We start from the raw sequence: 26,894 nt of genomic DNA, 5'->3' as shown, positions 1-26,894 counted from the left end.
CTTGATGCCTGCTGGAGCCCCCACACCCTGGTGCAGCCTCTGGACCAGCTTGTCCAGGTCCTACGGGCTGCCCCCGACCCTGAGCCCACAGAAGGGGGCCCCAGGCCCTGCAGCCCCTCCATGTCCCTGCCTGGGCCAGGCCGGCCTCCACCACCCCCTGCCAAGCCCCCTGAGACAGAGGCACAGCGTGCCTCATGCCTTCAGTGGCTGTCAGAGTGGACACTGGAGCCGGACAACTGAGAGTGTGGGAGTGGAGTACAGGCTGGGGCACCCAGGCAGATGGGGGCTGTGGGTCAGAGCTCTAAGCCCATCCTAAGGCAGGGGTGTGCCAGTGGAAGAGGACTGAGGCTCCACATTGGCTATAGTGGCCAGGCCTGAGGAGGGGCCAGTAGGGCCAGCAGGGGGAGCCAGGCAGCTTTGATTCTGGAGGATGAAGGGCTCAGGGCTGTGGGACCAGCCCTCCGGGGAAAACCAAGGCTTGCCTGTCCTCCAGAAACCCTTTCTGACTCCAAAGCTTCGCTCCCAAAGCCCATTTCGTAGACTTAGCCAGTGTTGCCCTGGAAGAGAACATGGGTGGGCTTTTGGTCCCCCAGTTCATTCCTCAGAGCACCCTGCTCCTCACTCTATTCAGACTATCTGTGCCATTACCTCAGTCTAGCTGAGTCCTCTCCACCTGCAGACCCTGACTTGTCCCCTGCCTGGCTGGTCCTGCCTTGTGCCTTGGCTTTTGCTGGACACTGCCCATGGGCTTCCCTCCCCACCAGCATCCTGATCATCACACACGGGGGTGGGTCTAGGCCGTCCCCTCAGGCCTGACATATGTGCAGCTCTTCAGCATCCTCCCACACAGCCACAGGCCATCAGACCTCAGCCTGGGAGCAAGGGCAACCTGACCCCTGCCTCCTCCATTCTCTACAACACATTCACATCACTCCCAGTACAGTTGGGCTTTAGGACTTGGAATAAAAAGGTTTAGTGACTAACCCTGCGAACAGCTATGAGTGATTCTGACGTTGGGGTTGTGGAGCACACCCAGACTCCCTCAGTCCCTGCACTGGGGAGACCTCATGGGCCTGGCTGCTGACTTGTCCTCCCCCCGCCCCGCCCTCCATACAATGAGCACCCGGCTACCCTGGTTAGGGAGAAGCTGAAAGACCCCGAGCCCTCCCAGCCAAAAGCACTAGAGCGTTCATCTGATCTCACTAGGGTCCCTCATAGAGCCAGTGCCCCCCATCACCACTAGCACACCAAAAGAGGGCTGTCACCTAGGTCACTAGCCAGTCAGGTGCCATGTTCCTGCACTGAGCTGGGCCAACCTGTGATCACTGCAGGATCTCAGCTGAGATGGAGCTGGAGGCAACCTCCATGGGTCCTCTGTAGAGACCAAGTCCCAGCTCCTGCTCAGTCCCAGCTCCTGCTCAGTCCCAGCTCCTGCTCGGTACCTCTTGTTTCCTCATCTGTAGCAGACTGACCTCCTGTTGCTCACATGGTCAGTGGTTGCTGTGTTGTGCCAAACATGACCGGCGCGGTGGGTGCAGTGGAATAGCATGGACAGGCCCTGTCCAGGTGCACCCTGCTTTTTCCAGTTCTCACGCTCCCTGAACCCTCTACCTTGAGGCATATCACCTCCCTGCTGAGACCTACCTAACCTCCCCTCTGCCGCTGCCCCCAGCCCCCCCACATCCCACACACAGGTGCCCGACCACCAGGGTGTAGGGTCTGATACCCCTCCCCATTTGCGTGGCCACAGGCAAGTTGCTCAGTCTCTTGGCCTGAGTTTCCTCATCTGGACATCTTGGCTATGCCGTGGGTGGGGCCGATTCAATGAGGCAGCGTGTGGAAGAGCCAGGGCTGAGTGTGGCTCTACAGCCTAGCAATTGCTCTGTCACTGTGGTCATTTGTCCAGCCTGGGCCTAGGGCTGCCTGAGAGGCAAAGCCCATGGTGGGCAGGCCAGTATGTGTCCTGCACTCACTGGCTGCTTCCTGCTCCCACTCTGGCCTGTGGGAGTCTCCAGCCCTGGGATGAGTGGAAACCCCACCACCACATGTCATCCCCCTCCCCCAAAACTCCTCAGTGTCCAGAGCCCTAGCAAGTTCTTGGCCCAAACCTGGACTCCCATGGGGGTCTGTGCAGGAGCCAGGAGTGATCCTCAGCTGGTCCCTCCAGCCATTGGTCCCCAGGTCCAGGTCAGTGCCTCTACTTGGCCATGAGGCCAGCTCATTGGGCACATATTGCCCTGTGGTGTGAATGATGGTTGTCCAGAGGCTAAACTTGGGCTATGGGGGCTTAAGGCCCCTCCTAGGAGGTGGTGAAAGTTGGAGCCTAGGGAAGTCAGGGGTCAGCATGGGTCAGCATGGGGCATCTCCCTGTCCATTTCAGCCGGGAGAGAAGCTTTCATGGGTAGGTCGGAATGTCCCTCCTGCAGTCATCCTTCCTACTTGGCCCCCAAGGCCTGCCTGGTGGATTGGCCCCATCCTGGGCCCTGTAGGCCCCCCAGCATGTGTGGTACACTCGCCACCATTAAGGCTGCCCCCTGGTGCCCACACACCCTCCCCGTCTCCAGCACACAGGTGTGTGAGTAAACATACCTGGCTCTGCTCTAGTACCCGCAAATTTGAAACATTTAGTGACACACGTCACTAAACCCAGATATCGTATTGAGTCCACATGTGCCTAATATCCATGCAGTGTGCAACAGGCATCACACATACACATAGATGTGTATAGGCACCTGTGTACACATGCAGACGCTGGCACACACAGTGAAGGCAAGGGTACATGTATATGAATACACGCAACACTTGAGGCATGGAACCCCCAGTGGGAAGGGGTTATGCTGGGCAGCTACCAACCAGGCGCTCAGCCTCCCACTCCCCCGGGGACTGGGGAGCAGGTGCCCGCTGTGCTGGGGCCCCAAGGGCCAACACAACAGCGTCGCCTGGCACAGCTCCAGCCCCTCCCCTATACGTCTACCTGGCGGGTGTCACTGCAGGAGTGGGTGGCTTCACGGGCAGGGTGCTGGGAAAGGCATGGAGGAGAGCAAGAAGACTGCCCCCACCCTGAACCACCGCTGTGCCCAGGGGCTCAGCTGCAGGGGCTGATATACTTGATAGGCTGGCACCTCTAATGTCTGGAGCACCTGGCACCTGATCTACAACCCCTTGCATCTGACGGCTGCCACCTAGCCCCGGAGCACCAGCCTCTACTGCAGAAGGTCTTTGGGTTCAGGTGAGGGGTTGGGGCCAGGTTGGGGGCCACCACCAGCTAAATCCATAGGATCTAGGCTTTAAGTCTGGCCTCTGCAGCCCCATACATGTAGCCAAGCCCCACGGAGCCTTCATTTTGCTCCCTGCATGGAGCAGTAACCTCCTTGTCTTCATCAAGGGCCCTGTGGAGTTCAGAGGCTCACAGGTGCCCAAAGCTGCCAGATTGTGCAAGGCTGTGCCCAGGAGTGAGCAGCATGGGTCAGTTTCCTGATGCCCCTCACCTCCTAGGACCAGGCCTCACAGTTTTGGTCTCCACCATGGCCAGGGCTGCCCAAGAGAGCTGCAGTGTGGGTTGTGCCTGGGGCCAGATCTTAGGCTCAGAGAGGAGCAGAGAGCTGCCTGAGCCACCCAGATCTGGGGATGAAGCCACGGCCACACCTGGGCAGATTGGAAAACTAGCAAGCCTCTCCCGCAACTGCGTATGGGGACTCACCGCTGCCCCATGCCCCATAACTGTCTAGAGATCTGTTCATTGGAGACTCTACAGCCTGAGCCACAGCCTGCAGATCACCTGAGCCCTGACCTGTGATAAGAAAAGTCTGGCACCCCCTCTGGTGGGCTCTTTTGTTCCAAAGGCTCTTTTCTTCCAAAGACTCTTTGTTTGTTAGGTTGTGCCCCTCCCCAAAGACAGAGAGACAACGCTGCAGCCAGGCTCAGGTCACCCGCCCTGTACAATGCCCAGCCTATGTGATTCTGAACAGCACCCTTGTCTGTGCGCCTTGGCCGAGGCTGGGGGGGGAGAGGCAGTGGGGATGGCCTTGTCAGCTCCTATTTCCTCTCCAGCTTGTCTCGGACCCATTGCCCATTTCCCCAATACCTTCCTGCCAGAACGTGCACACCACACAGCCATGGGCCCAAGAGCAGGTGAGATGACTCCCCTCATGGAAGGGGTTCCCTGGGGCGGCATGACCTGCGGAATCACAGCAAATGTGGAGGGTGCTCGCATTCCAGCCACCGAGTCCTCTGCTCTAGTACCTTAGAGCACTTAGGCGTCCTGCCCCAGTGTACCCCATCTCTAGCTGGATGGGGGTCAAGAAAGGGAAGGAGGAGGGCAGGCAAGGCACTGGATATGGGGGGTCCTGGTGAGGACAAGGCAGGACAAGGAAGGCCATAGCTAGAAGGGGCTCAGGAGGAAGTGGTGATTGACCCCAGGCCCTCTGCTTGTGGGTCTCAGGGCTCAAACTGTAAGGTAAGAACCATAGGGATGGAGGTAGAAGGAGTTTGCATTCATGTATACCAGCTGGGTGCATGTACATGGTTACACGCTTTCAACACGTATACATGTCATTACACATATGTGGACACTGATAGGCACACACACAAGCCATCACATATGTGTGCACGTGCTTCCAGAAACACAAAAAGACACATACCACCAGCTACACATGCATACACACCATCACATATGCGTACATATGTAGTGTGTTGGGCATGCACACCATTACAGGCATGTACATGCCACCACACGTGTGTATATCACATGTATGTACCTTTAGGAACACACATACAGTGTCAGGCATATATAGAGTTAGACACACTATCACATGCATGTTCACCTGGTCAGACACACACGCAAACACACACACTATACTTGGACCCCGGCTGCCACACACAGGTGACCACATGGCTTCTGTGGTGTCTGTGTCGGGGTAGTCATAGACCCATGTGGGACACAGGGAGCCCTGGGCAGACCCACGCTGGACATTTCCACTCATATGCTCACTCCCAGACAGGGCTCAGCCCCGAGATGGTGCTGGTAGGCAGCTGGCAGCTGCTTACTGGCTCGTTCTGTTCCAGGTGCCCTGGTGAGCCTGGGCCTCATCCTCTTCATGTGGCTTACTGCCCACTGCTCTCGTCCCCAGGCTGAGGGCTTCTCCCAGGGAGGGCTGGATGCCAGCAGGGCCAACGTGTGGGCCACGTGAGTGCCAGCCCCTCTTCTAGGCTCTGAGTCCACAAACCACATTTCCTGCAGCTGATTCCCTGATAGGCCTGGGGGAGAGGGGTAAATGGGAAGGAGGGAGCCCCTCCACGGTCTGCCCACAGTGGCTCAGGAGTGGCTATGGCAGGGCCACAGCCTCCCAGCTCTGACGTGGAGGGCCCGGCTCTGCCTGCCCAGATCACTCATTCACCCTGTCCCGAGATGGCCCAGAGCATCTAGTGTCCTGCATCAGTCATGTCCAGATGACTGGGTCCCCAGGCCATCACAGCTGGCTGGGGTCCCTCCTGAGCCCCACACTGCTCTCACTGTTCCCCTTGGCCTGGCAGGCAATCACTGCTGATGACTGTTCATCCCGAGTCCTCATGGTCCCTTCCTTCTGCCCTGAGGCTTTACTGCCCTCTCAGGCCCCATACAGACTCTGCTTTCTTTCCGTGTACTTTCTGGGGGGTCTTTTGCTTAGACTTGGCTGTCTTCTTTTTCCCTGGAGGTTGGAGGTCACCGATCAGCCATCAATCAATTGATTAATCAGTTGACTGACTAGGCAGGGCTGGAGGCCCAAGTTGGACCAGCTGGGCTCAGACTAAAGTCCCATAAGACCCTCCCTATGCACAGATTTTATTAGACTCATACCATGAGAAAGGCTCAGTGAGGAGACAGAACTGGCTGAAGCCACTCAGAAGGTGCCCAGGCCACATCTCTTCCAAACCCTCAGCCATCACTGGGATCGGCCTCCAAAGGAAGCAGAGACCTAGCTTCTGGACAGGGGCCACTCTTCTTCATAGCTTAAAGCCCGAAGTGGATGCTCACAGGCAGAGTAAGGGAGGAAGTAAGGGAGTGACTGAGGGAGTAAAGTAGAAGTCTTGCCTCTGGCAAGACCCTGCCAGCCACACTTCCCGTGTCTCACTCCTTTGGTGTTGGGAGTCTGACCTCCATCCTTCATGCTGCAGTCTGGGCTGCCCCTCCCACCCCCAGTGCTACCCCTCAGTACCCTCCTCCTTCTGCCCAATGCCAGCACCTCCCTCCTGCAAGACTTCTGGTGCCAGCCAGCCAATCAGCTGTCCCGGGACCAGCTTTCGGCTCTGATCAGGAGGATGGCATCACAGCAGGTTCTCCTCAAAGCCTGGCAGGTAAGCCGCCTCAGTTGGCACTATTGGGCTGGGGTCCAAGGGCAAGGGCAGTCTCGAGGGAGTAAGCCCTGCAGATGGGTAGGAAGGGAGGGCATTCTCAGCAGAGGACACAGGGCAGCAAGGGCCAGGATTGTATGGCTGGGACACAGAATGAGCTCACCTGGAACATGGGGGCTGTGCTGGAGACACTGCATATGGTTGTTTATAGGCCAACTTACCAACTTCACAGCCACCTAAGGGGCATCTCTTAGGCTGACCCCGAGGTGACAGAAGTCAGGGGTCCCTCCTTAGGTGGTTCTCCATTGTGGCCTGCTTTGGATCATTTCCAGGACTTTTTAGCCAGTCTCCCGCAGACCCTAGCCTCCTGTTCTTGGTTGGGTGAGGGTTTGCCCACCTGGCCTGTGCCGGCCCCTTCCTGTCTCCATCTGGCACATGGTGCCCCTTGAGAAGGGTGCTCGGGCCCCTGGGGTAGATCTTCCAGCCTCCTGGCCTCTCCTCTGAGCTATGAAAGGGACCAACTGAGCTCCCCTCGACTCACAGCTGACCCAAGCATGGACTGGCTTGAGCTTGAGGAAAGGAAGAAAAGGAGGAAGAAAAGGAGGGAGGAAGAGAGGGAAGGAGGGAGGGAGAGAGGAAAGGAAGGAAAGCTATAATTCTGTCTCATTATAAAGTTAGTATAAAGCTAGTAATCAATTCGAAACCACCCCAAAGGAGGCCAAGCCAGACAAGAAGTCTGGGCAGGAGTGGCATTGGGATGAGCCACCCTGGCACAATAGGGCTGGGGGCGAGCAGAGGGCCTGAATGCTGGGGGCGGGGAGGAGTACTGTTTAGCCTGGGTTTGACCCGTTCTGAAGCCGTTCTGATGTGGAAGTTGAGGCAGGAAGAGGAAGACAATGAAGTCCAGGTGACGCAGAATGGGCAGGTGGGAGGAGGAAATAGAGTGGACACGGGGGTGGACGGAAGGGGGCTCAGGCAAGGGCCCCACACTGAGGGGGCTGGGCAAGGGAGTGACACACCATACGCCCTGCCCAGCTCAGCTGTCTTGCCAACTTGGCCGCCCAGCATGGCCTCCAGGGCGACTTCGCACTCCACCCACCAGACCTGTTGCTCTTCTATAAGTGAGTGCCTCCCACTCCCACCCAGCATCTGGCCAGCGGGCTGAGCATGCCTCCTCTGGGTCTCTGGGACCCCTGGCTGGCCCCGCCCTCCCGACAGCACCCCGCCTGCCCGCAGCCTGGCACAGGTGAGGGAAGCCGACTGCCGGGCCTTCACCCGCCGTGCAGCTCAGGGGGACACAGAACTGCTGGCCAACCTGCCTGACCAGAGGGCCGCCCTGCAGCACTCAGCCTTGGCCTGCCTGGTAGGCCCCTCGGATGGGACAGGACGAGCGGGTGGGCCATGGGGCCAGGCTCTTGCTAATCTGCTGTCCTGTAGGGAGGGCGCCACCCTTGGCTCAGCGCCTCTGACCTACTGCTCCTTGGAATCCTGGTGTGTGACATGGATGCATCCATCATAGTGGCCTCGGACCCCCACGTGCTACAGAACCTGCAGCGCTGCCCCCGCCTGACCCCTGCCCAGCAGGCTGCCCTCAACAAACTGCTGGCCAGCGGGAGGACCATGTTCGGGTGGGTGGGGGCGCCCATCGCCTCTGCCCAGGCCTTCCTTCTGGAGATGAGACAGGAGGCAGCCTGGAGTTTGGGTCCAGGAGGTCTCTATTCCACAGCCCTGTTGACCCCCAACTTCTGACCTAGCTCACAGCCCCACTCTGACCTTGCAGCCTTTGGGGCACAGTTTTGGGGGTGCTGCCAATACCTGCTGGGCCCCTCGATTCCCCTGCCCCAGAGCCTGGGTGGAGAGTCTCTTCTGGGTAGGTGAAATGTCCCCAGAAGGGCAGGCTCTGGGGACTGTGTGCTCAGGGAAGGGCAACAGGCTTCCAGGGGCTGGCGTGCTGCTCCAGACCTGACACAACAATCCCTTCCCACACACCAGGCCCCCTAGCTCTTGGAACCTAGAGGGGCTGAAGTCTCTGGGACCCCTGGCCACCTACATCAGCCCCAGCTTGTGGATGCAGGTGCAGGAGGTAGGACAGTGCCCTGGGATGGGGTGGAGGGTTGAGCTGGCCCTGAACATAGGGAGGAGCATACAGCCGACCCTCTACCAGCCTGTCCAGGCCTGAGCGTTGGTCGTATGGCCACCTCAACACCCGAGTGGTGTCCCCAGTAGCTCCTATCACAGGGTTTCTACTTGCGGGGAGGGAGGAGGGACTGGACGGCCCCAGGGTGTGGAGTCTCCAGTCCTCGCGACCAGGCCATAGGCCTGGATTTCTTTGGCAGTATGGTGGCTGCATTCAGGGCAGGGACACTCAGCCAGCATGATGCCAGGCGCTTTGTCACTAGCTTCCTGAAAGCCAAGTTGATGTCCTCACGGCCCAAGCGGGGCACAGGTGAGTGTGGCCACTATGGCCTGGGGACACTGCACCTCTCCTGCTCTGGACTCGTGACTCCAGGGTAGGAGCACCCAAGACACAGCCCTACTGCTGCTGGACCTCCTGAGCTTGGCCCATGGATCTGCATCCAGCCTGGGCTTGTCAGAAGAAGTGGGGCTCGACTTTGGGGCCAGGGTCAGGCATGGAGTCAAGGTCAAGGTCAGTCATGACTAAGTCTGCTCTGGGCTAAGTTCTTGGCTAGGGGTCACGCTTGGGTAGAGAATCAAGGGTGGGTCAAGGTTAGGAGTGGAGCGGGGCCCGAAGTCAGCAATGGTTGTCAACTCGGGCCACAGCTGAGTAGCAGGATCATCAACTCCATCCCACTCCCAGCCACAGGGAGGCCCTGCACCCACGGCAACATCACAGCAGCCACGCTGCAGGATGACCTCTTCTTGGTGCACTATGACTGCTTGCAGCTTGAGTCCTGCCTGGGCAGCCGTGTGCTCAGGGCCAGCCTGGACCCCCTGCTGCAGCACCCACTTCCTGCTGAGTGCCAGCGTGTCATCAAAGCCAAGCTGGCTCAGGTGTGCCAAGGACCAGGTGGAAGCGAGTGGGCAGCGGGTGCTGGGCAACGGGTCCTGACACCCTTGCCCACCTCAGATCTACCCGAGTGGCATCCCAGAGGAGCAGCTGCAGCTCATCACCTCGCTGGTCTACCTCTACTCTCGCACAGAGATTGGCCAGTGGAACATCACATCCAGGGACACAGTCATGGCCCTGCTGGCCTCCGACGTGGCCCTGGAGAACCAGACGGAGGTGAGGGCAGCGGGGGTTGGGCAGAGTGATGAAAAGAGGGTTGACTGGGGTGGGGGGTGGCCACTGACCCTGTCCCACCAACCCAGCCCCACTGACCCCGGCCCTGCTCCCAGGCCATCCTGCAGAAATTCCTGGACCACAAAGGCAACATCACGAGTGCCCTGCTTGTGGCCATTGGGGGCTCCCGCCTCTGCTGGATGAGTCCCCAGCAGATCCAGGCCATCCAGCCCTCGGAGTTCCGGTGAGCCCACCTGGCGACATACCCATCACACCTCGGGGGCAGCTCTACTTCTTACCAAGGATTAGAGGGGGAGACTGAGGCTCAGGAGGGGTCTAGGAAACTAACATAACCACAGGTATGTTAGTTTCCTATGGCTGCCTAAACAAAGTACCTCAAACTGAGTGTTTTAAAAAAAACAGAAATGTACCCTCTCACAGTCTGGAGGCCTGAAGTCTGGAATTCAGTGTCAGCAGGGCCAGGCTTCCCCTGAAACCCATAGCAGAGTCTCCTTCCTGCTTCTCCTAGCTTCCAGCGTTGCTGGCAATCCTTGGCCTTCCTTGGCTTGTGGCCTCATCACCCTATCTCTGTCTCTATCACCACATGGCTGTCTCCCCTAGTGTCTGAGTCTAAATTTCCTTCTTCTTATGACACCAGTCATTAGATTTAGGGCCCACCCTTGTGGATGCAGGTGCAGGACCTCATCTTACTTGGATGACACCTACAATTAGGAAAGACCCTATTTCCAAATAAAGTCACATTCTCAGGTTTTGGGTGGACATAAGTTATGAGGAGACACTATCAGCCCAGTACAGAGAGCAAGAGGACAGCTGTGGGTAAGGGAGAGAGGCCCAGGCCTGGCTACCCAGAGGACAAGGGGTTCCCAGCCTGCCCATAAGCTTCACCCCTCTCCAGACTGGCCGGGGCCCTGGACATCTCCTCCTGCCCTCAGAGACGGAAGGACGTACTCTACACCAGAGCCCGAGAAGCCTTCAGCAGCATCAGAACCATGGACACCTACTACCACTTCATACGCCCCTATCTCGGTGAGACCCCACCCTGTGTTCCAACACCCCTCCTCCAGAAGCCCTCACCCCTCCCCTTCTCACTAGTTCCCAGCCCTCAGGTGGTGCCCCAGTGGAGGACCTGCAGCACCTGGCCCAGGCTAACATCTCCATGGACATTGACACCTTCACCAACCTGAACCCCCAAGTGCTGCAGGTGAGCCCTGGGGAGAGGGGACTGAGGCAGACTGGCCAAGCCAGGGGAGCCCTGGGCCACAGGTCCACAGGCACCCCGAAGTCAGAGGTGTGCAGACAGTGTGGACCTCAGATCACTTCTCCAGGCTGGTTCTGCCAGTTCTTAGCCCCGTGCTCACTCCTCCGGTAAGCACTATCCTCAGCCCCAAAGCTAGGCTGCTGCAGGACCCTCTGTCCCTACCCCCATGACCCCCTTGCCTCCTTTGCAGAACCTAAGTGTCGACAACGTGATAATGCTGCTGGGCCAGAATGTGGTGGACCTGCAGAAAGCACGCAGCCACCCAATCATCATCTCCTGGCTCCACAGCAAGAACAGGTCGACCCTGGATAAGCTACGCCTGGACAAAGACCCCGTCGGCCCCACCAACCCCACCAGCTCAGCCCACTTGACTACTGGGACTCCCAACACCACCCCCTGGGTGCCCCATCTAGCCACCACCTTGGGCAGGCCTGGGAATGATGCCCCTACCTCAGGTACGGCCCCACACCCAGCCCTTCCCCTTGGTGGGTTTTCCCTGCCTGTGATTGGCCCTGTCTGCCTAGGGCCTCTGTGGAATCCAAACTGCTACTCGTGCCCAGTCTCATACTGTGGGCCAATTCTTTTACTTTGGCCCCTCGGGTGACATTTGAGTGACACTGGCTTCACCCTATATAGTCTGCTGAATTATTAAAGGACACAATCACCTTCTCCAAAACGCAATGATCTGCATAAAGTAGGGAGTGGGGGCAGCTTTGAGATCCCTTTTAGGGTCCAGAAGAGTGGCAGCACATGAGGATCCTCACTGGTCTTCCCCACCCAAAGGGATGGTATGATCCTTGAGCCCAGAGGGGCTGCCCAGGAGGCTACTGAGACAATGTGGGGCGTTGATGCTCAGCCAAGACTGATGGGTGCTCCCTCCATGTTCCACCTACAGGCAGCCCACCAGCCCACCTGGGGTACCTGCCAATTGCTATGGGCTTGCCCTCCAGCCTCCTGTGGTTGCTGTATCGAAGTACCCTGGGGTCCAGTTGGGACTACTCATGAGGCACCTGCACCATGGCCCCCGAACACAGCACTGTCCCAGCACCACATGCAGGAAAACTGGGGCTGGTAGGTGGAGCTGGACACCAGTTCAGGCCTCGGTGCAAGCCCCAGGCCCAGGGAACCTAGCCATGTCCCACATCCTAGGGGCCTGCAGGGCTGGTCCCCACCCACACCCAGCTCCAGGACATGGAGCTGGACTGAGGGCCTGGGCAGAGCTTCAGCCAGCTGAGATGCTGCCCTGGCCCTCTGGCCTCCTTCAGGACAAAGAACTGGGGCTGAAGAGGGGGTCTTCATGGCAGTTACTTTGCTAATTAATTTGAATAAAGGACAAGGTGATTTTCCTGCCTGTGACCCTTTGCTCTGGGCCAGAGGAGGGGTACAGAGACTTTCTTATCCAGGAACAGGACTCTCGTCCACCATCTCCTGGGAAGTCAGTATCACCAGAAGACACCCTGGGTTTGTTGGCCTGGCCTCAGGAGAGACCAGGCAATGGAACAGTATCAGGAAGGCCCCGAAGTCCCCCATTCCACCCCACACCTGGAGTCCCTGCCCTGCACCCCCCTTTCCAAGTACAAATAGGAGAGGTTGCAACTCAGAGAGCCATGTCCATAGGGTCACAGCCCTTAGCCCTGCCCACTCAGAACACCACAGCCATCAGGGCCTCCTACTCTGTCCCCAGAATAACCACAGGTCACTTCTGGGGAGGGGGAACAGGTTCTCTTTTATTGAGCTCCAGTCCCCTGGGTGCAGCAGGAATAACCCAGGCCTGCTGTCACCAGGCAGGGTCTCCACAGCAGGGCCCAGTCCTCAGTGGCAGTGGGCTCAGTTCAGGATCAAAGCCAAGAGCAGAGTCGGGATCACAGTGAGCACAGGTCCAGGTCCAAGGAGGTGGGGGCTCCCGGAGAGGGCCTCTGCATAGAGAGGGGTGACTTAGACCCTACACCTCGCTCTGCCCCAGCCCCACTCACTGGCCACCCCAGCCCACCTCTGAAGTTGAGGTCTAGGACCAGGTATCCATTGGGGATGCCACCGTGGAGCCCCAGCCCCAGGCTGTCCAGGTCATCCTGCCGCTGCCGGAAGATCCAGTCCCGCACGGGGCTATTCCCCTCCTCCACCTTCAGCTCCGCCAGGTTTGGACCCAGAAGTTTTCGCACCTCGGCAATGGTCAGTGGCTGCCAGAGCCCCCAGGCGGCAGTCAGGGTCTCCCTGCCTCTCTCCAAAGGGCAGTTGGACTCCACTATGTCCAAACTACCCCGTGCTTCCCTGCCCACAGACCCTACCTCAGCACCTCCAGACTTTGGAGCTGGCTCTGGCTTACCAGGGGCCTCTCCCAAGACCCCGCCCTATCCGTGGTCCTGCTCTCACCGCCGGGCTCACCCACGGACACGCCCTCCCCGTGGCCCCGCCCCCAAATGTCCCCGCCCCTGTTGACGCCGTACCAGCAAGACCTCTTTCCGCAGCGTCTTGAATGTGGCTATGTCCATGCTTATGTTCTGCGGAACGAGAGCCCGCAGGTCCTCCGTGGAGGCCCCACCTGTGCCCGGGGAGAGGAGCCTAAGTGTGAGACCTCACAACACCCCCCCCCCACCCCCCCACCCCCCCCCCCCCCCCCGCCACCCAGTCTCGTCTTCGGACCATAGGCTACAAGAATCTCACTTCCTTTACCGAGATTCTCTTTTCCTAAGGAATTCTGGGCCCCAGTTTGCCTGTTAACTGTAGTGACCTCACCTTTAGAAACAATAGGTTAAGGATAAGACATGGTACGTGCTAACCGCCATGTCTCACTTCTAGTTAGTTATCTGCTAAAAATTTATTAACTAAAGGGATTTACTGGCCGGATCACTGCCTATAGGTACAAAATATTTTAACAATGATGCATTCTGCTTCTGTACCCCTGCTTGCTTACCCACCTCTTAGTTATCAGTTAATGAATGGAGGAGATATAGTCTTTTGTGTAAAGATTAAGGATGTGGGGGATGGGATCGAGGGCTTAAAACCTTTGTGCCCCTGCGTCTCGGGGCTGCTCCTTTGCAAGGACAGCCGCCGGCTAATAAACTGTCTCTTGGACTAGAGCACTCGAGTTGGGCCTGGTTATTTCGGTCACAACATTAACCACTTGACCCTCCACCTTAGCGGGGAGGCTGGAGGTGGCCAAGTGCCTGAGCATTGGTCAGAACTCACAGGGCCTCAGCCTATATATGCTTGGAGGAGTGGAGGGCACCCTGACCTCATCACACTAGCAGCCTGCAGTCCAGGGAGGTGAGAACCTGGCTGCACCATGAGAACCTCAGGCATCCTGCCCCCATGTCCTCTTGGCTCACCCAGGAATGGCTTGATCCTCGCAAAGTATTCGGACCCGCTCATGTTCTGGAAGGCGATGCGGGCCTTGGAATAGAGTATATCCATCTGCAGTGGGTGGCAGGAGTCCAGGTCCTGGGGCCTAGCCGTCCTGGGGAGGTAGGGTGGAGCCAGGCAGTGAGCTCAGAGAACAGCACACCCACCATACCCATAGACCCCCGGGGACTCACCAGACCACATCTTGTTGCACAGAGCTCAGCTGCTCAGGACTGAGGAAGCAGAGGTAGGTAGGATGGAAGCTGGCCAGAGTGTCCAGGGTGGCCTTATCTAGCTGGCCACCTCCCACCAGATAGCGGGCAATCAGGGCAGCCACCTGTGGGAGGAGGCCAGTGAGATGCCTTGGGGCAGGGAGAGACGTATTCCCCAGGCCTACACAACCTCACATCCTGTGTTTACCCCGTAGGCCTGCACAACCTCATACCATGTGCTCCCCTCCCAACAGGTGGTCACCTTAGCATCCATTTTGCGCCCTTTGCTGACTTTAAGCAGAGATTTCACGGTCTCCAGGGATGTCACGTTCCACTTGTGGATGTCATGGGGGGTGACCTCAAGGAAGAAGTAATTCAGGTGCTGGATCAGGGACTCGGGATACCCCTGTGGGTAGAACTGCCAGGAGAAATGACCATGAGGGCCACAACCACTCCTCAAGTGGCTGGGGAAGGCTGCGGCACAGCAGGCAGGTGGGAGCCCAAGTCATGAACTACCTCATCCAATTTGTGTTTAAAAATGTCAAGCTGCTGGTAGGTGAAGGGAATCGCATTCACTCGGTCCATCTGCTCAGCCAGCAGGGCCCCGTCCACACAGGCTTCCAGCTCCCATTCCTCATAGAATGCGAGGTTTTCATCCACCACATGGGTCTCCTTCCCAGAGGGGCAGGCCTTCTCTACAGGGGCAGGCAGGGGGTCAGGAGCCGAGCTTCTCCAGTCAACCTCTTCTTCCTCCCACGCCCATGCTGAGACCCTAGGCAATGTTTAACCCTCTCCAGGCCTCAGTTTACCCACTGGCAAATTGGGATGATTTTGTCCACTCTCCAAGGTTGCTGTCACAACTGAACAAACTGAGCAGCCAGGAAGAGCCACAGTGCCGAGAGGTGAGACCCCACAGTGTCAGCCCCTCACCCCAGGTTCCCTGACACCGATGGGGCTGGGCCCTGTGCTCACTCTCTGTGACCTGCAGTGCCCTTGGGAAGATGATGGTCGGCTCGGACCGCTGCCAGGACAGGTCCTGGGAGGTGCGTTGCAGCCACGGGGTCATGACTCCCTAAGGACAGAGTAGAACTTTGGCTGAGCCATGCATGGCCCAGCGCCCAAGGACCCCGACCAAGGGCCAGAAAACCTTCCTCTGTCTCCCTAGAGGTTCCTTACCTGTCCTGTGTCTGCAGTCTGGGCCCTGGAGAGTAGCACCCACTCTGCAGGGCAGGGATACAAAGCAGGGGGCCTTTGATGTGCCTGCTGCAGGCCCTATCCTAGGGAGGAAGGAGGCAAAGCCGGCCCCTCCCTGACCTCCCAGCCCCAAATACACCCCACAGGTTTGAAAAGAAAGGGTTAGGCCCCTGTACCCCATGATGTCACAGCTCACCACACCCCAGGCCAGGGTTTGTACCCCATCGGGGAGCCCTGGCTTCCCACATCCTCCTCCTGGGGCCTCACTGCTCAGGGAAGTCAGACGACTTTCCCACCAGACACCCTCAATTTGGCCTGAGCCCCATCACGTCACTGCCCTGGTTTAGCCTCCAATCCTGTAGGGCACTGCAGGAGGAGGCATGGATGACTTCCTGGAACTCAGGCATCTGCCTAGATTCAGGACACTTGCCTGAACTCAGAACACCTGCCGAGATTTGGGACAACTGCTGGGATTCGAAGCACCTGTCGAGGATGAGGGGGCACCGTCTACAGATGGAGTAGGAGGCGTGGGGCAGGTAGAGCCTTTCCTAAGAACCCTTGGCTGCCCTCCAACTCTCTCTCATTCCAGCCCTTTGTAGCAGCCCACCCCTATTACTCACTGAAGCTGAGAAGCAGGAACAGGAGGCTGTCATGGGTGAGGTTCCTGCGGGACCCCAGGGGGCGTTGAGCACTCCACAAGGCCATGGTCTGTAGAGGACAACCACTTGGATGTACCTGCCACCCCCCCACGCATGCCCCTGCCCCCAGCTAGCACAGGGGTTTCAGAGCCCCAGAGAGGCTCCAGGTGGAACTTCTCAGCCCCACAGCAGTGTCTGTGCAGCATCCAGCCCTGATCTCAGGACCATCCAGCAAGCCTGGCCCGCCCCCTTCGGAAAACCAGCCCCTCCTGCCAGTGGATGTGGGGTCTGAGTCAGCCTGGCCCCCAGTTGTGAGAGCCTAGGCAGGCAGCTGGCAGGTGGCACCTTCCCCTCCCCCCACAGTGCAGGGCAGGGCAGGGTGAGAGAGTTTAGTACGAGGAGGCAGGGCCACCTCTGGCTTGAGCTGTCTTCAGTTTCCACATTCGTATCAGGGGGACTGAGCAGTTCAGGGCTGGGGATAATGCTGAACGGCACCCTCAATCTGGGGCGTGGCCGTCCTCCCCCTCCACACCCTGCCACAGGTGCTGGGCTTTGTGCAAACTCAGGGCCCTGCCCAGTGGACAAGCCAGGGCCCACCTCCTGGTTTCCCTTCTGAGGTCCCTCTCCAAACAGAAGCCTGGGTGGATGCCAGAGGGTGACACCCCTTCCCACCTGCCAGCCCCTTGGGTGGGGCAGTGGGCGGTGAGAATTCTTGTGGGGGTGAGAAATCTCCATGTGCTTTCTGGAGTGAGGTCCAGGGGCCTTGGTGGACACTGTGGGGTGGGGAAGTAGGTGGGATGGGTTGTCCCAGGGTCGCTGGGGCCTGCAGGAGATCAGGCCAACTTCTACACTTGTCCCTTCCAGGGAGGCCCAGAGGGGGAGGCTGCCTGTGGCCTGGTATAGAGGAGCCATCCCCTCCCCCAAACATTCCCCTTTCAGCTGGGCAAAGAGGTGGCCTGCAGGGAGTGTCCTGAGGAGTGGCAAGGCCCCAGAGGAGGTGGGAGAAAACCAAACCAGAAAATGGGCAGTGGGTGGGGCCAAGCAAGAGCTGTGCCTCCCCCTGCAGCTTCCCTCAGCCCCCACCCAGCTCCATGTAACCAGAGGCCTCTAGCACCCCAGGTTAGGACTCCCTGGGAGCCTCTCTGCAGGCCACTGTGGGCCTTGATACTAGCATCCTCCCCCGCAAGACCAGGTTAGGGCCACAGAGACACCTCACTGTCTTAGGGCTACAGCTTCCAAACTGTCTGGAGTGCCACCTGTAGGAGTCACGGTGTTTTGGCCAGTCCAGAGCATGTGTATTTATGTGTGATGTAAAAACAGTCATAAGACAGCTTAGGGGTTCCAGTGAGGGAAGAATGGAGTAGGCACCGGATATGGTCTCACCTCTGACCCTGAGTCCTCCAAGACCAGCATCCACCTGGTCACCTGTCACTCATTAGACACCTTGCTGAGCACCTATTGCATGCTGGGCCCTGCTCAGACACTGGCACACACTGAAGCAGGAAAGAGTCAGGCCCTGTCCAGGACCTTGGGCATGGGGCCTGGTCACAGAGAAAGGCTGTCACTCCTTGCCCCTGCTACCAGAGCAACAGCCATTCCCTTTTATTCCCCTAGTGGGGTCTGATGTCTGAGTGGACCACAAGCTCCTCAGAGTGGAGTGTGAGGTAGAGGTGGCTGTGTCTGTAAAGAAGGAATGGCCAGCTCCTCCCTACAGCCTGAGACTCATGAACTCTTAGCCTCTGACAGGTGCTTGGTTACAGGACACAAGCTGAGGTTCTCTCCTGCTCCACCTGTCCCACCCACCTACAGAATCTCCCACCCCAGCCCAACTTCAGTCCCCAAGGTCTGGCCCTCAAGTGATGGAAAATGAAGTCAGACCACATTCCCTACCAACCTCAAGCCTCTCTGGTGAGGGCAGGCAGGGGAGTGGATTATGGGTTTAGGACAGGACTCAGATACAAAGATGCTGTGCAGCCAGCCCAGCATCACACAGCCTGTCAGGAGCAGCTGGTGCTAGGATAGAGCTGACCCTGAGGGCAACACCCTCTGAGTTGAGCACGGGAGGTAGTGTAGGGTCCTCACTGCTCCCCAAATGCATTGAGGACTAGGGAGGGAGCATCTATGAGGGCAGAAGCAGAGGCTGACACACCTCCCCCCAGCCTGCTTTTTTGGGACTGACCAGAGCCCCCTCCCAGGTGGGTCCCAGTACCAGCCTCGGCCTCATCCCTGGTCCCACCCAGTGTTGCTTGGCTGGAGGTGCCAGAAAGGGCTGACAGAGATGTCCCTGCCCTCACCTCCCCAGGCATACCCATGAGCATAACGCAGAGCTTGACTGGGCCACTGTCCACCCAGCAACCCACACATATGAATCTGTGGGTCCTTACTCTCCCAGGTCCTTATGAGCCTGGACACTGGGCTGGGTAACAGGAGACCCCTGAAAAAAAATCCCTGGTGTCCCTAGGCCCCCCCCACCCAAGGTCCAGTTAGGCCCTGACCCCAGTGACTCTGATGTTCTAGGGTGGTGAACCAAACCTGAGCCTCCTCTGCCTCGGTTTCCTCAATTGGGAGGTGGGTGGTCTAGAGTCCAGCAGCCTCTCAAGTCTGTCAGGGAAACAGATGAGGTCTCACCGGTGGAGCTGGGAGCAGCACTGCTCACGCTCCAGGAATGTGTGGGTGGGGACCCTGCGGAGGAGCCGCCAGGAGAGGAGGGGTGTGGGGTGGAGAGCTGCTTTCGCCCTTCCCTTGGTGGGTGTGGGTGGGACCTCCAGGCGGGCTGATGGTCATGTACCAGGCATGTATTGGGAGCCAAGGCCTTGCTTCACGGGCCCTTACTCTCCCGCTTCTCAGGTGTAGAAACTGAGGCTTAGTGAGTGGCCAACACTACACAGCATAGCCAGGGTGTGGTATCCCAGTGGTGCCATGACAGGGTCCCTGCGGGCCACCCCACTAAGCCTGATGTCAGCAGGTTCTGGGTAGTGGCCGCTCAGCCAGGATACGACTCCCAGAGTGTTGACCACAGTGTGGCTTCTTTTGAGTGAGTTTTGGGCTCACGGCATTATGGTGTGAAGTGAAGTGGGGTGAAGTGGTTGGATGGGAGGCTGCAAGAGCCCAGGAGTTGGGGGAGACAAATCCAACTGGGCCAGCTCCAGAGAGTACACAGCACTGCCCTCCATGACAGTGGGGCCAATGGGAGCCCACCTGCTCCAGCACTGGCTGTCTTAGGACCAGAGGAAGAAGCCACCTTCCTGCTGTTGTGGCCACTGGCCATCAGGGTAGACAACATGCATCTCTGTGCTGACTGGACACCAGTGCCTAACTTCGGATAGCAGCCTTCACGATGTGACCTTGAAGCCAGAGTCCCTGGCAGCTCTCTCACTTCCTCTCCAACTTCTCAGACGATTTTATAAACAGGAATTCCCTGTGTGGAACATGTCTCTCTGTTACATACCTGCAGAGATTTCTGTTTGCTGAACTGAGTATATACAGCTGTCTCGCCTCTGACCTTTTCTGGGTTTCTATAGTCTGCGTTTGACATACAGTCAAACCAAATACTAGTTAACTCAGGCATGCCTCCTTTTATTGCACTTAACGGATGCTGTGTTTTTTTTACAAATTGAATACGAGACCCTCCCCAAGTGAAAAGATTACGACTCGTTTTATTGCAGTGGTCTGAAATTGAACCTGCATTATTTTCGTGGTGTGACTGTACCAAATTCACCAAGGCTTCCAGGTATAAGAATCAACTTACAGAAGTCAGTAGAGGAGTAAGTAACTTAAAAAGGTCTCATCCACAGACAACAACTGAAAAGTTCTGGATAAAATGTGAAAAACCAATTCCTCAAGGGCCCTGGGGAATGAACAAAAGTCATCCTGGAGGGAAATTGATACTTGGGGGAAGATGCCAACATGGAGTGGATCTCTCTTTGTGTGTGGCTCTGCCCTGAAGACAGCCAAGGTGTGACCACAGTGGTGTGAGTGCTCAGACTTCAGCAGTAATCCCAATATTTTTCTGGCCGAATGTGCCAGAAGACAGAGCCCAGAATAATCAGAGAATGAATGGAGAACTCTGGAAAGGAGAGAGCCAGGAAAGGAGACCCCCAAATTCTGTATGAACTCTACCTAACCCTCTTGCTGACCCCTGAATCATGCGTGTGCAAAGCAGACCAGCTTAGCCAAAGATGAAAAATGGGCCAAGACTGACCTCTGCCTATGTCAGGAGTGGCAGAGTTCACAATTAAAGTCTAACCAAGTTCACGGCCTGCCAGCACAAAAGCAGCAATAGTCTTCATAGGTATATAACAGAATGCAGTGTCTATGCAACATAATAGTCACAATGTTCATGAGAAAATACAAAACTACTGGACACAGGGAAAGCCAGGACACTGATCCATCCTCAAGGGAAAAAGATCGACTGAGGCCAATGCCAAGGTGAGTTAGGTATTAGAATTATCAGAAAAGGATTTTAAAGCAGCTCTTGCAAAAAAAAAAAAAGCAGTTATTGCAACTACATTCAATGAGGTCATGAAAAATAGGTTCTCATGAATGGAGAGGTAGGAAAAAAAATAAAATATTTTAAAAGAACCAAATAGGAAATTTTAGAAATGAAAAATACAAAGTCTAGAATTTTAAAATATCACTGGATGGGTTTAATAACAGGATTAATCACTTCTAATTGAGGGTTAGGTGGGAACTTCTCAATTACACAGCTACACCGATTTTGAAATGTGGAAATTTCTTTTGTGTTTGCATCAAGAACTACAGTTTGAGCTCAAAAGATACAGCCATTGCAGATATGAGTGGGAATGGAGAATTCACTTCTTGTTTTAATTCTGACAGCACGGGAAGTGTATAAAGCATGTTACTTGTGATTCATATAACATTAATTGTCGTTAATATGACAGTACTGCATTCTATGTTTCGCATGTAAGCACTATTTTCTCTTGTAATTTTAGGTTGACTTCATTAAGAAACATTATCAAGTCTGAAGCAAATGTTTAATTCCAAAGATATTCAGTGTTCAATAATTCAGGTTAAAGGAGGGTCTTCCTTGAATAATATACTGACAAACATTGAATTGTACACTTTAAATGGGTTAAGTTGTATGGTGTGTGAATTATATCTCAGTAAAGCTGTTTAAAAACACACACACACACAGAAGCCAAAGATTTGAACAGACACTTTACAAAAGAAGATGTTGTGAGTGGCCCATCAGTGCATGAAAAGATGCCGGATATCACTCGTCAGGGAAATGCAAATCAAATCCAATGATATACCACTACACAGCCATTGGAATGACTAATTTAAAAGGACTGACAATGACAAGTGTTAACACAAATGTGGAACAACTGGAACCCTCAAACAGAACTGGTGCGCGTACAAATTAATATGACCACATTTTTTTGGCATTTTCTTAAGAAGTTAAACATATACCTAACTAAAATTTAGCCATTCCTCTCCTAAGTAATTACTCCAGGGAAACGAAAACATATGTTCACATGAAGACTTATCCATGAATATTCATGGAAGCTCTATTCAGAATAGCTGAAAATGGGGGAAAACAAATTTCCATCAATAGATGCATGGACAAACAAAATGGGGCACAGTCATATGATGGCAAACATGAAAAAAAAGATGAATTTCAAAATCATTATGCTGAGTGAAAGGAACAAACATCAAAGAGTCTGTAATGTATGATTCCATTTATAGAAAAAGTTTTAAATGCACACTAATCTATTATGACAAAAAGCAAATCAGTGGTTGCCTGGGGCAACCAAAAATCAAGAATTCCTGTCAAATCAAGAGAGGAACAAACCAACCACAAAGGAACAGAAGGAAACTTTCGGGAGTGATGGCAGCGTCCTATTTCTTATTGTGCTGGTGGTTTTGTGAATGTGGGCAACTGCCAGAGCTCTTTGGACTGTAGATTTTAAATGGATGACTTTATTGTGCAGAAATTACACCACAATGAAATTAATTTAAAAATCAATAGCCTAACAAGTGTTGGTGAGGATATGGAGAAATTGAAACCCTTGTGCATTGCCGATGGGTATATGAGATGGTGCAGCCGCTGGAAAACAATATGGAGGTTCTTCAAAAATGTAAACACAGAATTACCACATGACTCAGCAATTTAAGATATTTGAAAAATTTGAAGATGGGGACTCAAACAGATATCCATTTTATAGCAGTGTTATTCACAATAGCCAAAAATGAAAACAACCCAAGTGTCCATCGACAGATGGGTGGATAAACAAAATATGATATATACATACAATAGAATATTATTCAGCCGTAGAAAGAAATGGAGTTCTTATACATGCTACAATGTGGATGAACTTTGAAAATATTATGCTTAATGGAAAAAGCCAGACACAAAATGACAAATTTTGTGTGATTCCATTTAAATTAAATGTCCACATTAGGGAAACCCACACAGACAGAAAGTATAGTAGAGGTTACTAGGGTCTGGGGAGGGGAAGGGAACTGGGTAGTTACTGTTTAATGGTACAAAGTTTCTGTTTGGGAAGATGTAAAAATTCTGGAAATAGATGATGGTGATGATTACCTGACATTGTGAATGTATTTAATGCCACTGAATTATACACTTAAAAATGATTATAATGGTAAATTTTATTTTATGTATATTTACCACAATAAAACACCCATAGCATTTCTTTATGTCAGGAGTAGTAACAAATTAAATAGAAAATATGTCATTTTTAATAATAATGAAATCCACAGTCTCTAGAAATCAACCTAATAGTGCAGAATATCTTTATATGGAACAACCTGGCATGATAAAGCTGTCAGTGCTCCTAAAATCATTCTATAAATTCGATTCAATCCCAGTAAAAATTCTAAGAGGATTTTTTTTCCAGGAACCCAACAAATTTATTCAAAAAATAAAGAGAATGAATATCCGCAATCTAAAAAGAAGCAGCAAGCTCCCAGATATTAAGACAAAGCCACAGTAATTAAAATAGGAACAAAGAGATAGACCAGAGATTTTAAGAAATGTGCATGTAGGACTTCATAGATGAGAAGGATGGTTCACAAAGCAATGACAGGGGGTAAGAGACAGATCTGTGGGACAGATGGTGTTGGAAAATAGGACTCACTGTGTCAAGAAAAATAAAGCAGACCCTAGCTGACATCATGTACAGGTTGGATATCAAATGCAGATAGAGAAAACTATAGAGACAGAAAAAGACATGAAAGAATGGAGAAAGATACCAACACGGAAACCACACTGTAAATTTGATATCGTCAGAATTAAAGATTCCTATTCAATAGGCAAATTGGCAGCTACAGGCATGTCTCAAACAAGGAGAAGAAATTTACAACATCTAACAGTGCCCATGGCTTGGTGAGAACACAAACTGCAAATCAACAAGGAAAACAGGAAATCAACAGAAAGAGGGCCAAGGAGACGAGCAGGAATTCTCATAAGATCACTAAATGGCTAGTGGTTTATGAAGACAGATTCAACCTTTGTAGGAACCACAGAAATTCAGATTCAAACAAAATTTACAAAATTAGAAAGGTAGATAATAACAGCTGTTGATGACTGTGTGGAGAGACAGATCCAGCAATATATATATATATATATATATATATATATATATATATATATATATATATATATATATATATATATTTAATAAGCAAAAGTAAGAGATGATCATGAAAGAAACAGTGAAAATTCAGACTTGTGGAAAGAAGACAGTTGCCCTGGTTCCCACCTCCCACCCAGCAACTTTGCAACCCAGAGGTGAGCATCCCTCTGGTCTTGGTTTGGCATTTTGCAGGATGCACTCAGGTGCACAGCTGGCTTTTTGCTTGCCTCTCATCCCTCACAAAGAACTCCTACTTGTCCTTGTTCCCTGTCAGGCTCCCTGGGGGATTCCAGTACCTGACCCCAGGCTATTGTCGGTCTTTTCATTCTGAGTAAACCAAACAACTTTGGGGCTGTCTATTCTGCATATTTTTTAAAAATTTTTTTTTCTTTTATTTTCATATGGCTAAATCTGTTCCTCATCAGGATACCTCCGGTCACATATAAGAAGTTGGATAGTTACTTCTGGCTTTGCTGGTTTCATTGCTGGTGTGGATGCATTTAGCTCTAACACAATAGTCCCCATGAGGCCAAGAGCAGCCAGCCAGCTCCCCTGGAAGGATCATGTTCTCAGAGGGCAGGAGCTGTGCCCCAAGCTCAATAGATTGGCTCTTGCTCTGATTTCTCAAAAAAATCTGTCCCTCAATTTGGGCAAAATAGAAAAGAAGATCAGAGTCTTCTGGCCTAGAGCCTGGAGCAGAGACCTGTCATTGGGTCTCATGACAGGTCTCTGATCCAGGTTGCCACTTTCAAGAAGCCTTCCTTGGTTGGCCCAGTCTTCCTGACTCTGGGAAGTCAACCCCTCTCCTCTCCTCCCATGGGGCTGCACCATCATCCTGGGGGCCATGTTCCATTGCCTAGTGTCAGACACCATCTCACCGTGGCCACCACTGACCTTAGGGGCTGGTTCTGAGAGTCGTTGATCCTATTCCTGGCCCTCATGATCCCTGCCCTGCTTGCTAACTGCTCCCAGCACAACCATATGTGTCCCCACCTCAACAGGTATGGGGCTGCTTTATCTAAGGGTGGGGAACACAGACCATTTTCCAGGGTGAGGGCTGTGGGCCAGGACCTAGGGTAGACATAGGCTGGGTAGAAGCAGCCATACAACCTGCCTGCTGCTGCTGCTGCTGCTGCTGCTGTTGCTGTAGCTCTGGTAGTAGAGTGGCCTCTGGGCTCCTGGACCCTCATCTGACCATCCCTTCAGTGTGACTGTCCTGAATGTGGCCTTCAGTGCCTTCTTGGAGGAGCAGAGGAAGTCGTACACAGCTGGATCCAGGGCCCAGGCCACCCCCAAAATGGCATAACAGTGTCAAGGAGGGGGCACAATCCTGGGGCTGACCCAGATTTCTGCCAGGATCCTGCTGACCCAGACCCAGCTGGCCACACTAGATGTGCTGGCCGAGAAGGGGCTACCCCACTCCATGCCCCTCAATGTCCTGGCCTACTTCCTAGACTCACTGGTGCACGAGTGGCAGTTCCAACTTGGAGGATATGGAGGTAGGGAGGGCTGCCATTTGCCCAGCTGACCCCTTTCCACAGGCCCAGCTATCCAATGCTACCCCAGCCACCTCATGCTAGACCTCTTCCCCAAGCCCTGGGCCTGGCCTCTTGGGCAGCGTAGCCAGGACATCTTGCTACAGTTCGATGCTCACTAGCAGACCTTCTGTGGAAAGCACTGTCCTGGCACAGATCCTGGTGGATATCTCCTGTGATACCTTCCAACAGATGCAGGAGTAAGCAGGAGTGGGCAGCTCTGGCACTAGGTCTGGAGGGTCCTGGGTGATGACCATGCCCTGACCCCAGAGTGAGGGTCTGCAGAAACTTCCTACATGGCATCTGGGGGTGAGGACAGGCAAGCAGGGCCACCCTAACCCACTAATCCCCTACCCCATCAAAGTCTGGAGTCCTGGGATGGTCGCTGGGGGCAGCAGATAGACAGGGCTCATAGGAAATCCTGGCTGAGATCAGAAATCAGGCTTGGACCCCAAAGACTCAGGCTTGGGGACTCCCTCCCTCCACAGAGCTGAACCACATGTGGGCTGAGAAGTATCCCCCAAGGACCCTCATGTTCACTCATGTCCACATGCCCAGGGATGCACACTCCCCACTGTGGACGAATGCCCACTTGGGAAACAGTGTCTTCACCAACCAAGCGCCTGCTGCACTAGAACCCAAGGCTCAGTGGTGTGAGCCAAAGTAGGAGACAGATGGCAGGGGACAGTGGGGGAGAACTCAGCAGGGTGTGTGCCTCAGGGTGGGACAGGTATCTACCAGGAAGACAGACACTGGGTGTCAGGTATGGCAAGGCTGATGGGGCAGTACCTGCCCCAGGCCAAGTCCTGGATAGACTTGTGCTGCCCAGCTGGCTGCCTTCCCTGTTTCCTCAGGCACCATCACCTGGAGCTGCACCAAGGTCCTGGACTAGTTCTCTGTGGAGCTCCCTGGGTGAGTCTTGGGACTGGCCCCTGACCTCAGCATGGCAGGCATTTCGGCGTGGTCTGAGACCACTTCAGCCAGGGCATCTGGGGTGGCTCACCCAGGCCCTCCCACCCTGTCTCCCTGGCTGGCCTGTGCCCCATCCGGCACTGCTGACCCCATGTGGCCACTTTTTCTTAAGCTCTTTTGATGTCCATGATGACCTTATCACACCCCAGGGTGCATCAATAGGCCTCAACCCTAGTGGCCATAGGGGGATGACTTTACTTCCCCAGTGTCTTCTGGCTCCTGGCACGCTCCCACCTCCAAGAAAACAAATGCTATACATACTCATGAACACACTTGTCTCACTGCCTTGAATACCTCTGTGGTCAAGGTGGCCTCCGGGAACAGCAGCCCAGGTTGGCGTGCCAAGGACCCCGGGGAGGTCAGAACTGGTGGGCAGGGGATGATCCCGGAGATTTATCAGGACTGCCCAGGGCAGGAGGTGGCCCCAGGTCTCCAGCTCCACACCCACCACAGGGGAAATCGAGGCCAGAGTTGGAGAGAAAAACCCGTTCTCAATGAATTCTAGGCGGGAGCAGTGGGAGGACCCTGCCCTGGGCGC

General features: G+C 54.5%; 3 protein-coding genes across 3 annotated transcripts in view; 2 read left to right on the top strand and 1 right to left on the bottom strand.

Moving 5' to 3' along the window:
- RPUSD1 (RNA pseudouridine synthase domain containing 1) overlaps positions 1–983 on the top strand; it is a 5,263-nt gene extending 4,280 nt beyond the window's left edge. Inside the window, exon 7 of the mRNA XM_039884836.1 lies at positions 31–983. Within this exon, the coding sequence (XP_039740770.1) occupies positions 31–240 (210 nt within the window). The 3' untranslated portion in view covers positions 241–983. The remainder of the gene's footprint in view (positions 1–30) is intronic.
- Positions 984–3,035: 2,052 nt separating this feature from the next.
- On the top strand, positions 3,036–11,855 carry LOC120620499 (mesothelin-like protein). The gene is made up of 16 exons (XM_039885570.1): positions 3,036–3,229; positions 4,051–4,131; positions 5,065–5,185; positions 6,192–6,333; positions 7,366–7,451; positions 7,567–7,693; positions 7,768–7,958; positions 8,323–8,413; positions 8,641–8,776; positions 9,155–9,342; positions 9,419–9,574; positions 9,688–9,815; positions 10,488–10,618; positions 10,699–10,793; positions 11,041–11,305; positions 11,746–11,855. Exons 2-16 carry the CDS (start codon positions 4,116–4,118, stop codon positions 11,853–11,855), a joined length of 1,983 nt encoding a protein of 660 aa, XP_039741504.1. The 5' UTR covers positions 3,036–3,229; positions 4,051–4,115.
- Positions 11,856–12,559: 704 nt separating this feature from the next.
- Positions 12,560–16,661, bottom strand: MSLN (mesothelin). The gene is made up of 11 exons (XM_039885599.1): positions 16,646–16,661; positions 16,216–16,303; positions 15,578–15,621; positions 15,374–15,473; positions 14,918–15,096; positions 14,664–14,819; positions 14,384–14,526; positions 14,177–14,304; positions 13,295–13,389; positions 12,841–13,027; positions 12,560–12,766 (listed from the first exon to the last, which is right to left on the bottom strand). The coding sequence occupies exons 2-11, from the start codon at positions 16,298–16,300 to the stop codon at positions 12,678–12,680; spliced, it is 1,206 nt and encodes a 401-aa protein (XP_039741533.1). The 5' UTR covers positions 16,301–16,303; positions 16,646–16,661; the 3' UTR covers positions 12,560–12,677.
- Between the last annotated feature and the right edge of the window lie 10,233 nt (positions 16,662–26,894).

This window comes from Pteropus medius, unplaced genomic scaffold (assembly GCF_902729225.1).
Source record: "Pteropus medius unplaced genomic scaffold, Ma_sr-lr_union100, whole genome shotgun sequence".
NCBI classification, from domain to species: domain Eukaryota; kingdom Metazoa; phylum Chordata; class Mammalia; order Chiroptera; family Pteropodidae; genus Pteropus; species Pteropus medius.
This window is presented reverse-complemented; position numbering and strand designations above follow the sequence as displayed.